The 13,183-nt window shown below is 45.2% G+C and overlaps 1 protein-coding gene across 1 annotated transcript in view; it reads left to right on the top strand.

Moving 5' to 3' along the window:
• DRC11 (dynein regulatory complex subunit 11) overlaps positions 1–13,183 on the top strand; it is a 104,100-nt gene that overhangs the window by 76,691 nt on the left and 14,226 nt on the right. The window contains exons 14-15 of the mRNA XM_075511219.1: positions 1,675–1,782; positions 5,185–5,384. Coding sequence (XP_075367334.1) covers positions 1,675–1,782; positions 5,185–5,384 — 308 coding nt within the window. The remainder of the gene's footprint in view (positions 1–1,674; positions 1,783–5,184; positions 5,385–13,183) is intronic.

Raw genomic sequence — 13,183 nt, 5'->3', positions numbered from 1 at the left:
GAGGTTGGAAGCCTTGGCTCCTCTGCAGCATAGAGCAACACGAGGGCTGCTCCAAATTACGCTGGGAACATTCACTTCCCAGCAGCAGCAGAAGTTGGGCACAAAAGCGCCGAGTCTAGTGATATTCACCTGGCTGCCTACACACGTGCCACGTCCCCCACGCGTCCCAGCGCAGATGCTGGCCCGTGCAGACCGGGCAGCAAGGAGGTGGCCCCGACTGTCAAAGCCAGCTCTTTCCCGCTCAAAACTCAGTCATGCTTCTTCAGCTGCCAGAACAAGATACAGAAGGCATTTAAAATTGGCCTAGGCTTTGGACCTAACTTTTGGGTTTTTGTAAATGCCGAAAAAACTCCCCCTTTAAGGTTCCAAGGACACAGTCAAAGCCTGCAGAAAAATGAGCCCTCATCTGCTCCACTCTTACAGGGCTGCAGTCTAAGGAAGGTCACTCACTCCCGGTTCCTGGGGAAAGGACAAAGAGTGGAATTGCACTACACAGCAAGTAAAGGCACCAAAATGTCCCCCCCCCCCCATGACAAACCGACATCACTGAACTAATTTTCTTGGTGACCTTATCTAAATTAGTCAGAGAATATCCACTGTGATTTATGTTCAGTTGCAATTAAACCCTTTGATGCCTTCTAATTAAATCTGTGAAGATTAATTCCTATCCAGTTCTTTTGATTTCTCCTTAAATAAAAGATAAAACCTGAAATGAATTTTATTCTTCAGAGGGGAGGGGGCAGTTGCACCAGGCCTTGTCTGCCTTTTGGCCCCCAAATTACAACTCCACTTTCTCTCTTGACCATTGCTAATTTACCTCTGCTCCAGAGAGCTCTAGTGCTCACCCTTTTTATCTCCAGTAAAACATAATACACTATTATTTTGCGATAATATTCACCATCACAACATGTATTTTATGCTAAAAAAATAATTTACTACATTGTCACAACTAGTTTTCTTGCTTGTGGCCCATCCTTCTGGATCTTTGTTCTCTAACGTGTCTTGTATAGGGACTTTGACGGGGCACGCAATGTGATTATGGCTCTGTAACAAGAGCTGAGGCAAGACTGGATCGTTTCAGTTCATGCCAGGGATTTTTAGTTTCTTAGGTTGTTTTGTGGAGGGGTTTTTTGAACAAAAGTGGCAAACTGCAAAGCAAAGAGCCCCACCAAATTAGGTGACACACTTAAATGTCTAACATAGCGAGAAGCTGAGATGTGATGCAGCCAGGGGAAACGCTTGTTAAAATCTCTTTTCCCCCTTTTTGAAATCCTTTTGATAGAGCGTGGTTCACTGCGATTCCAGCCCTGCAAAATCCCAGATCTAGAAATCCTTTGCCAGCAGTGTGATTTATGGTGCTACTAATGATTCTTCTCCACAAAGTTTCTGTAAAAGGTTACTTGAGACCGACTGCTCTGCTGAACGCCTTCCACGGTCTGGAAGGGAAAGTCCACAGTGTGTTTAACTTCATTTTCCTTCGCAGTTCACCTTTCAGATTTCTCAGGGCCACATTCCACAACGATATTGCCCTGTTTGAGTCCCTGTCCCTTGACGGTACTGGGTTTGCTGAGAGCACGTTATATTGGTATTCTATGGTAGTTTTTCATTACTCGAGTTATGCATTTTATAACAATGCAGTGTCACGTTTATTAAGCCCGTGCTTCCTCCCTGCAGGCGAGTACAGCTATCTGGGGACCGCACTTCGTCAGGTAGATGTAGAGCCAATGCCCTCGCTCGCAGATGTCAGACAGCTAATAGCACTGTATGGAATATTGCCATTAGGTAAGAGCACAGCAAAAATTACTAGAGGGCAGAACACAATGGCTTTGCTTCCTGTCAGTAACATGCAGTTTTACTGGCTTTGACAGGGCTTGATTAATCGTAATCTAAAGCATTTTGCAGTATAATTGTTTTTCAATTAAGCCTTCTGAGTGAAGACCATATCATTTTAATAGTGCATAAAGGAGCTTGCACATGCTATTGTCAGGTATTGCGTTTCCATACCATCTCTGTTTGCATGTTAACAGTTTGTGAATGGCAGCACATAAAAGGAAGTCACTTGGGAAAGATAATAGCTAAAACAAGCTCCAGTGATCAAAATTAATCAAGTTAAGGGAAGGGCTAAGGTTGCAATTTACCTTTTACAAGCTGGCTAATGTTACTCAGTACTAAACAATGCAATCATTTAAGGAATTAGTCTGAATACATTTTGTACATCAGAGAGAACACTTTTTAAATGCCCTTGCAGTTTTAATGCCAGACTTAGCCAATCTCTAACAAGGCTTTGCCGGGTCAGGTTGTTTGCTTTTAATGTAAAATCTATCCCATATTTTACTTGGGAATGGCATTAAGCCAAACTCTAGCGATTGCAAGAAGTGCCTGTCTCAAAGGGCTTCTACTCATACTTCGCTTGCATCCTGTTCCATTCCTGGTTGGATTTCAGGGACATTTTAACTAGGCATATCCTCCCCCAGGCTGTGTCATCGTCTGCTCATCCCCTTTATAGGGCAAAATAGCTGACATTTCCCTGCCTCCCATTCTGGCAAATGGAGCAGAGATGACACAGAGCTTCTGCTTTTCCCTCCCCTTTGCACGCCTTCCAGAAAGACCGACGCTCGGGCTACTCTGTACATACGCGCTCTGGGGCTCTCCTCGGGCATTTCCTGGCTCCCCCCGTCCCCGAAGAGGGCTCGATGTGTTGTAGAAAGCTCGGTGCAATAGTGCACAAGCCTGCTTCATTTGGGTTCCAGGAAGAGAAGAGTGCTCCTTCTGCCCTACAGCTCCATCTGAAGCGTCAGGTTAACAAACAGGATGCTAGCAGCACCCCTGCCCTCGACCTAGCTGGGGCCCTTACCATCTAAACCACTCTCAGCTGGTTTTGGGTAAAACCCTCAGGGGTTGGCTGCAAGTTTGACCGCAATCAGCTGAGAGAGCTCAGCAGTTATCCCTGTCTGCACTGACTGCAATATGGTATTTCACATATAACTCCTCCAAGGTTATGTTTTAACACCATCTAATCTAGTGAAATCAAGCCCCAAGACACCCCCAAGGCAAGAGGAAAGAGAACCCATAAATTTTCTGCCATTTATACAATTGGCTAAAAATCTAGGGAGAAGAGAACCTGGGCTAGTTACACAAACAGAATGTATTTGCAATAGCAGTTTGAAAAATGCCTCCGAGTTAAAAAAAAAAAAAAAAAAAAAGACTTACATGAGCCAAAAAAAAAAAAAAGGCACAGGAATGGTTTCACCTTCTGGGTGATATGTTATGGATGACATTTTACTTAATTGGTCTCAGAACTAGTTAATCATTGTGTAATTGTGTATGTGTAGAAGTGAAAGTTTTTCCTCAAAATAGTCACCTGATGGCAAGGAAAGCTCCAGCTTAAATGGCATTGAGAAAATTATAAGCAGTGAAAGGAGAAATAATAGTGGAAGAGATACTTCATCTTTAACCACAGAGGAGTCTGCTGCTCCCCTCGTAATAAATCTACGTGTAATAGTAATAGATTTGTACGGAACGACGAAATATTAATAAAGCCTGGGTGGCTGACAACTTCACTACATCCTGCCCGGTGCTGAAATAATGGCATTCATCTTAGCACTCAGTTCATTGTCATTTATTTGGGACATTAAACCGTTAGGACACAGATAGGCAGCCTGATTGGATTTGTTTTTAGCTACCATTCTTACCTAGCTGTCCCCCTCCACCCGGAGAACTCTGCCAGGCTAAGCCATAGGCTCCCTCCACCGCCCATCACTTTTGGGGCTGGTTTCCCCCCTAGGCTATAGGCACCAGTCTCAAAGACCTTCGGAAGTAGGGGATGCTCACATAGATTTTTCAAATCTGACTTTGTAACAACCACCGCTACTGACACAGGATGTTTTTGGGCATCGAGGCAGCGATGTTACTGGACTACCAGTGGGTATGGATAAAGCATTTGGCATTTCCTGCTACTTCTGTCTCTGGAGGTTCACCTGTACCTGATTCATACAGTGACAGAGCTGCCAGGAAGACAAGTTCTATCACCATCAGCCACCTAAATCTCCCTCTGTGGTTCTGTTTTCACAACGCAGGCATTTCTGCTAGGCTTTCCCAGGTGACGGAGCATATTTCTTACAGCCCAGAATGAATTTACCTGGAGCAGCCATAGAGACAGATTTAGAAATGCTGAGCAGTCATCGCTGCCGGCAGAGCAAGTGAAGCATAGCAACCCTGGTATTTGCATTTGCCAACCCAAATAAAATGAAGGGAACAGAAAAAGATCCTCCTCCTCCTAGCAGATATATCATCTCTGCTCTGGAACATGCAACTGCCATGTTCCAGACTGGGGAATAACATTGGCTCCCCTGCAGATAAGCTAACACTACGCTCAGCAGGCACGCAGAGGGGCTAGCAGCGGTGAAGGAATTCGGAGCAGAGCTAGCCTAAAGTGACAAACAGTCAGAGTCCCCAGTGCTCACTGAACAGCAATAACATTTAAGAGAGAAAATTACCCAAAAAAGGGAGGTGCATGCAGAACTTAAAGGAGGGAAAATAAAACACGTGGTAACATCTGGTTTCAGAATCACTGACAAACGCAGCTCCAACAGATAGTCCCATTAGTTTGTTTTCTCTAAAGACGGGGAAGCTGGAAAGTGTCACTTCAGACAGGAGGAGGAAGGAATTCTGCTAGTCCTATGCGCAACGTGAATCTCCGCCCTTGTCCAATTGCAGAAGGTGAGGAGCTGCTCTGACAACAAACGCAAAGCTTAGAGCCACAGGTACATCCCTAACTCTACCGCCGGACAGCTGAGGGAAGGCAGTCGACCCTGTGCAGAGCTCCGGGCTTGTCTGTACGCGTAGCAGGTCCATTGCAGTACTCTTATCTGGTGTCCATCCTCAGATATTTACCAATGAATTACCGTTCTGTTAGCTCACATAGATTTAGAGCTGAAGCTTGCCCGTCAGAAGGTACAAATAAGGGTGGTCGAGTTTTGCTACAAAGAGGGATGTTAACTCGGATGTGCTACGGTCATGGCTCTGGTTATACAGAATTGAACGCAAGAGTACTTGTGCCATGTTAAGGAAACAATGAATTCACGTTATAAATTATTTACAGAAAAGAAAAAAGGAAGAATCATTCCATTACCTTTATGGCAGACTTAAATGAAAGCAATAATAGTGCCATATGACTTTTGACAGGTTCCCAAACAGTCCACGAGAAGGCTCCTTTGGTGAAAGCCTTGTTACTAGCTGGACCCGCTGGTGTTGGAAAGAAAATGTTGGTCCATGCCATCTGCACAGAAACAGGAGCCAACCTCTTCAACTTATCTGCTTCCAACATTGCTGGGAAATATCCAGGCAAAAATGGCCTGCAAATGATGCTTCACATGGTTCTCAAGGTACTGCGTTTTGTGTACTTCTCTGCAGATTTGGTTCGGTTCAGTTCATCACGTCTTTTGTGGAAGAAATAGGGAATTGCACTGTAGTTCCTCCGTACAGAGGAACATACACACCGGTCACAGGAGGGCAGAGCTGCCCAAGGTCCAAAGGACTGCCAACCCAATTTGAAATTCCCTCCCTGCTTTCAAGTTTTCAAAGCCACTTGTTGACAGCCAGCGTGTGCACCACTGTAAAGGCTTTAATGCCCCTTGAGAAATCACTCGTAGCGGCCATATTTTTCCCATTAACATTTTTGCAAGCTTTATGTTACCTTGAATATGAAAAGCATCATAGATAAAATTCTGCTCTCTCTTTATATGCACACCAGTCAGGAATGCTTGCCATGCAGCATTTAATCAAATACTAGACTGGGGGTGGTCAAAAATTTCCTCTCTGGGACAGTTGCTGTAAAACAGCTCTCCCCTATACTGCTCTCTGTTTACCTATCAGCAAGCTTTTCAAAAGAGGGAATCCTAGTTCAGGATTACATTAGCAGAAATGTATGAGAAGTCTGGAAATGAAAGAAGGCATATGAACTGTGAAGAACATATCCCAAATCCTCTTCAGAAAAAAAGACACTATCCTGGCAGGATTTCTTCCACATTCTAAGTCCTCAGCATTTCTGCTAAGGAAGGAAGCTGGTAAACATTTCCAGACGAAATAGCCTTAGAAAGAAAAAACACAGCCATACACTAGAAAAAGTCAAATACAATATTTTTCCTGTGCCAGAGGCCTACTAAAAGACCAAATTCAAATTGGCTTTCCCTGGGATTTATCAGATGTATTTTATTAAATCCAGCATTATAGCAGGTTTTGTGACAGGTGCCTCCATCCCCAGAAAAGACAGGTTTCACAGTTAAAAGCAAAGCAATCCCCAAGGACCCCACTCCTTGCTGGTCAGAGCGGTGCCGCAGGAAAAGCGACGGTGCTGTGATCCCGCGCCTTTGGTCCGGACCGCTAACACCAGGTCTAGTGCTCCCTGACACCAGCCAGTGCCGTTAGGCTGAGCTCGTACTCCCCCTCCACCCTCTGCTCTGCACGTTTCGCCCTTCTCCACTTAATTTCTCTGCCCTCACCAACAGCAAAGCGCGCGTCTGGCTGCGGGCACGGCACACACGCCGTCCCTTCCGTCATCTCGTCCCTGCTAGAGCACAAGGCCTTTAACCACGGGAGAAAGGAGGGCAGCTATTTTACTCCTATAGAAGGTTCCAGCTGAAGATACTAAGGTTTTCTGTGTACATGCATATATATAATATACACGATAACTGGAACATACATAAAGTGTGTGTATATCTATACCCACAGTATGTATATATGCACATAAGTCTAGATATAGGTATATAAAAACCCTTACATTCGTCCACATTACTTAAATGGAAACATTATCCAACACCTCCCCCAAAATTACGGGGAGCGGTCCAAACTTGCTTCTGTACTGTAGCTCTTACAAAAGAGGCCATGACACTTCAGTGAACCTCCACGAGTTACCGGGATGGACGTCGCTGGCAGTCAGTCACACGGAATAAGGGCTGTCCAGGCACTTGCTTATCAAAAGGTGACTTGTTCCAACTGCAACAGCAGTACTGCTTCACACTCTGCTCCTCTAATAGCAGAGCAAACAGCACAGCACAGCGTATCTCTTTCCAAGGGCTCGTTTCTCTGCAAATTCATATTGACATAGCACCGGCCTGTCTTAGCATTCAAGTCAACTATATTCCAGTTCGATTCCCAGTTCCTTCGGTTGTTTCACTTTCTCCCTGCCCCCTTCTGTCCCCATGGCAGAGTCACTGATTTGTCCAATCTGCTGATGATTTCGACTCAGACTCTGTAGGTTCTCAGAGCCAGGCTGGAAGCAATCCTCCATCCACGCAGGCTTTCACCTCCGCAGTTACAATCCCTCTTTCTTTGGTCTTGACAAGGCCAAATGTGACATTTTCCCTGTCTCTGGGGACTCTTAAGTCCCTGCCACAGCCAACTACTCCATTTATCCTGCCATCAGTTGCAGCTTCTTTACAACATGCAATACTCCCATCCGGTATCGTCATCCTGCACCTAGGATGGAGTAGCTCCATGCAACAGCACGAAGAGCTCCGGGCTGTAGCCCGCTGACTAGACAGCGGCTTTGCGGGAAAGGACTGGGGGTTCTTAAGGACAGCAAGTTGAACATGAGTCAACAGCACGTCCATGAGGCAAAGAGTCAGCCACATACTGGCCTATATCAGCAAGAATATAGCCAGCCACTTAAAGCAATTAATTATTCCCCTCTATTTGGCACTTATGAGACCACAACTGGATACTGTGTTGTCATGCTTTAACCCCAGCCGGCAACCAAGCCCCACACAGCCGCTCGCTCACTCCCCCCCGGTGGGATGGGGGAGAGAATCGGAAGAGGAAAAGAGAGAAAACTCGTGGGCTGAGATAAAGACAGTTTAACAGGGAAAGCAAAAGCCGCGCACACAAGCAAAGCAAAGCAAGGAATTCATTCACTCCCTCCCATGGGCAGGCAGGCGTTCAGCCATCTCCAGGAAAGCAGGGCTCCAGCACACATAACGGTGACTTGGGAAGACAAACGCCATCACTCCGAATGTGTCCCCCTTCCTTCTTCTTCCCCAGCTTTATATACTGAGCATGACGCCATATGGTATGGAATAGCCCTTTGGGCAGTTGGGATCAGCTGTCCTGGCTGTGCCCCCTCCCAGCTTCTTGTGCGCCTGGCAGAGCATGGGGAGCTGAAAAGTCCTTGACCAGTGCAGCAACAACTAAAGCATCCCTGTGTTATCAACACTGTTTTCAGCACAAATCCAAAACATACTAGCTACTATTAAGAAAATTAACTCTATCCCAGCCCAAACCAGCACATGTGTCCAGTATGGGACTACCCTGTTGACAAGACTTGCATGACAAGCCAGGTACAGAGAACAGAGCCAGACTTTTCCCAGAGGTGCACAGCGATAGGACGAGAGCCAACAGACACAAGTTGCAACAAGGGAAATTGTTTATATGTTAGGAAAACAGCCTCACAAGGAACCAAAGGATGAGGAATCTTTTATAACCCAATTTGCAGGAATGTGCTGTTACCCAAGCTGAAGCAAACACAAGGGCAACACACATTGCAAACAAATTCCTTGACAGGAGGAAGCTGAACACTGGTATTTGTCCAAAAAAAGTTTCTTTTTCACCGTGGTAAAAAAAATCCGGGTGTAAACACATTTGGATTATTGTAAGACTACAATAGAGTGGCACATCCAGGCCATGAAAGCAAATGGTGTCCTGCAGCTGACTCGTAGTATTTAATATCCACAGCTCTCGGTCGACTACCTGACACACCGCAGTACACCTTGTTAAAGTGCCTTGCGTGCAGCTGATCACCGAAAGATTCACCATGTCTCCGTAATCAGACGCTTCTGGTCCCTTTTTTGCAAACAGCAGCCGTGACTGTTGTCAAGCAAGCTTTCTACTCCAGCTTTCCAGAAGTGCCTTTATATAGAGCTAGTCAAGCAGAATACAAACCTTCCACTTATAGTTGTAAGTGAATGACAGGAAACATGACAGTTCTTTTTCTGTTATCTTATGATCCGTGTAACCGTTGTTAAACACCAAGATTTAGCAAATAAGAATTAATGGTGCTCTGTGATAAAGGTGAAGTAACCTTGCACTTTCAATTACCTATCGCGTCTGCAAACAACGGAGTTTCTGTAATGAAAGGAAACTCTGGAGAGCATAAAATGACCATCAGGAAACTTTCCGTCCATAACTGAGTGTTGGCTGCTGGCAGTTGTTTCGTGGGAGACACCCTAAACAAGTGAATAGCATTGGAAGAAATGAAACTTTAATTTGTTTCAGATGCAAGAGCCAAATTCTTTTTTTCCCCTCCCTTATTATGGGGAGGAGACCTGCAAGAGACATACCAGCCCTGATCCAAAAGAGAGGCTGTGTGTTACTCAAAGCAGGCACTTTAAATGTCACACGGAGGAAATGACTTCTCATACCAGAACAGGAAAACACCAACATTTCAATCTGCCTATTCAAAGGGAATGTAAGGAAGATTAATATCGAATAGGAAAACTATTGAAAGAAGCTGCGAACACCAAGCCCGAGCACTCATGTTCTCCATAAAGACAGAGCAAAGCCTGCCAGGTCAGCTCTGCTTCAGAGTGAAAAGAGAGGATCTGTCTCTAATATAGAAGCGCTTCCCAGCAGTCCCCGAAACAAAACTCATCCTTCAAGCGTGAACCGGAACATGCTGGAATACGTCAATTAAGCCACTTTTTCCATGCATTGAGCCAGCCTGAACTCAGCGGAGCTCTCTGCCAGCTTGTACCCACCAGTGGCTTGGCTCTCCCGTGTTCCCATCAAGGCACAAAACACTGCTGCAGTGCAACAGCTTATACAAAAGATGCAAAGAAGGACGGTGAAGCATGCATAGAAGCAAAAACCAATCCAGAGAGGATCGAGGAGGGAGCGTAGAACGTGTGACTGCGCGACACAGAGGCGTAAAAATGCAGGTAGTTCATAAGGCTTAACTCCAAGGCAATAAAAGTGACAAGCGCTGGCCTTCTATTAGCAACCATAAGGCAGCCATCAGGTTAATCACTACCAGAGTGAGACAACCCCTCTCGGGTCCTTTACCAGGGCCGCAGCAGCACACAGAAAGCACATTGTACGAAAAGCCACACGTGGGAAGATGTTATTACTGCAACACTGACCAGGCTAAAAGGTTGGGAAAGAGGTGGCCAGGAGGAAATACCAGCGGAGAAGCCGTGTACGTGTATCAGCAGCTCAGCGTGCGCCGTGCAGCCGTCTCTACTGAACAAGGAGTTTTACAGAGCGGCAAGCTGCAGAAATATTTCAACACCATCGCTGTTGGGGTCTCTTACCAGGCTGTTTGGTTATACTATTTAGCAAGTCAGAGGGGACTACAAAAATGTTATACCAAAAAAGAATACGGTGGAGTTTAAGATTAAATGATATAATACCAGCATTTAAAGGCAACATAATTTTGAAGTCTGTTATCAGGGTTTTTTTTGCCACTGAACCGGGTTCATTTATTTGTAACCACTGCTGTATTGTCCCTTCAAATGGGTCATTTTTCTGGCGGCCTGAAGAACCAGGTACAGTTTACCCCAGTACATTGACAGAAGTCTCTGTATTCAGCATTTCCATGCCACACAAGACTTTTCCACTACAGTTGAAAATCGGGAACAGTACAATCAGCCTTTCTTCCAGGCATCCCAGAGCAATTCTTTTATCTTGGTGCAGTGCAGCCTGCTAGAAGCCTAGACCCTTGAAATGTTAAATATCACCAGTGCTCAAATACACAGTGTTATTTCTGTGCCAGGGCAGCTTTACACTGCGTGACTCTAATGTCAAAAAAATTAAATGCATCCTGTTAGAAGATAGTATTTATTGTTATTTTCTAACAAACCAGAATACAGTGGCATCATCACTGTAGCACTGGAATATTTGCCTGGTGAGGCTCCCACAGATAAGGTCTAATCACAGGTTTCAGCATCTTGCTGCTGTAGCTGCTTTGAAGCATTTCTGTGAATATAAACTACAGAGGATTGAGCAGTTTTCAGCAACAATTTGGGCTTCCAGAAAAATCTTAGTCTTGGGCCTTTTAAAAAAAAATTCCATCAAAGCCTTCACGTTTGGAGGAGCCTTGCGCACGTGTGCCCTGCAAGAATCAAGCTTCTGTATTTCCAAGCGTAGCAATTTAACTGTTAAACTCTGGCTCTCGGGTTTGAAAAGTTTAACCCAAGGCTTTCAAAAATGCTGCTCGAGCTTTGCTAAATGTTGATAGGCAGCAGGAAGAGAAGGCTTTTTTTCATCATGGTTTTCCTGAAGAGCAAATCAAGCCTCTGTGACCCAGGAGAGAGCGGTGGCAGCGCAGGCGGCTGCGGTATTAGAAGGGTTAAGGAGCCATCTGCTGGCAGCTCCGACAAGTTGTTGAATGCAGCAAAGCTAATAAAATTTCAATTACAAATTAATTATGTACAGTGCATTTAATTATCCATGGATTCAAACTGTCCATGGATAATTCAAATGAAGCACTTTCATGGGGGACATACAGCCTGCTAGGTATCTGCCAACAATTTAAATTAGATGTCGATGGATTCTGGGTGTCTGATCTGTCTTTAAAAAAAAAAAAAAAAAAGAATGTTTGTGTGTTGAATTTGGTCACATTAATGTGTATCAACACCAGAATAATATATGCAGGCCACTTTATACATTTAGATCGTTACCTCAGAACAGAAAGCACAGGAAAGTATCTCTTACAAACAGACAGAACTGAGCTTATTCATTGTATTTCCACTTACTGGGTGGGGAAATAAAGGGTACAAAAAAAAAAAAAGACAACTACAGGTGTGAAAACAGTGAGCACTCTTCCTTAAGAGTTAAAATGAAACTGTAGCCTGATTAAAAACTTAAGGCTCCATTTTAGAGGGCAGCTAACCACTGAACCTGTCTCTGAGCCAAACGGGGAAGATCTGCGCATCCTTCCCTACTGCGGTGGCCCCACTGAAGGGACAAAACGTGGTTCCTTTTGAAGTACACAAGCAGAGTTCAGCCATTGCCAACAGCTTTTATAGCCTCTGTAACCTCCCCCACCCTTATTCCCCCGTCACATTGCACTGCAGCATCAGACACACAGGTATGGAGAATATGCTGCAGAACAGCTACGCTGCTCCCCAGGCTTCCTACGGCTGCGTTACCTCGCAAAGCAGAAATACCAGAAAGCTGTTCTCCTTACGAAACAAACCCACAGCACCTCTTTGGTCCTAAACCCAAGTGAAGTGGGGAGAAAGCACCACAGCAACAGCAGATCCCACAGCGACAGAGGCTGTCGGGGTGGTAAGGCGTGCGTACGGTCTGTAAACCTGGGTCGACAGCACGCCACCAGCCCAGCCTTTGCTCGGGAGAAAGGCAGGCTCCAAGCAGAACAGTCTCCCACTGCCTCATCTCCCTCCTGACATCCTCCTCAGGCACGCACAGGGCGGGAGCAAAAAAACAGTTGTTATCCTATGTTTCAGAAGGTAAAAGTCACCATCAGAAACATCAGAAAGCCCCAGCTGATAATCCATTCATTAGCGGTGCCGAGTTCGGTAAGGGTCTCCGAGTAAGAGCTTCCACACGTCACAATTGATTCCATAGCGGGTGCACAGAATGCAAATGCAGTTCTTTAAGAAGCTGTAGGTTTCTTTTAGCAACTTAAACCACACCTTTATTTTTCTTTCCCAGTCTTAATTTTACAAAGAATGTCAGTTATCCCATCTCTGCTATATGATCATGCTACCACATTACTCTTCTTTCACCACTTGTCTCCCAGCCTGTTTAGACAGCCAGGAGCTAACCGAATTCGCCTGCAAGTGCAAATCAGTAGGACTGAGTTGGATTTTCTGCAGGTGTCTGAGCCCTTGACTAGCAGGATACTCAGCAGAAAAACCCTGAGTCTAAGGCTGCTGCACAGCTCAGTTCAATGAAAGCCGCAAGCTTGCCCTCTCAAATGTTACCTTGCAGCCTTGTACCTGTGTGCAGGCTTAGGAATATGCCAAACATACCTCTGAAAATAGATAAATAGGAGATAAGGTAAAAAAACATCTGGCCTTAAATGGCACATATTATTGCCGTACAATATTAATCCGTCATTTCATTCCAGCTTGTATACTCAATACACTGCTGGACTGAGAAGTTAACCACGCAGATAAACATTCACACAACTGCCTAGGTCCACACAGGAGTTTCCACAGGATTTTCA

Source organism: Mycteria americana, chromosome 9, assembly GCF_035582795.1.
Source record: "Mycteria americana isolate JAX WOST 10 ecotype Jacksonville Zoo and Gardens chromosome 9, USCA_MyAme_1.0, whole genome shotgun sequence".
NCBI classification, from domain to species: Eukaryota; Metazoa; Chordata; class Aves; order Ciconiiformes; family Ciconiidae; genus Mycteria; species Mycteria americana.
Note: the sequence above shows the minus strand (reverse complement) of the source record. Positions and strands in the feature narration are given on the sequence as shown.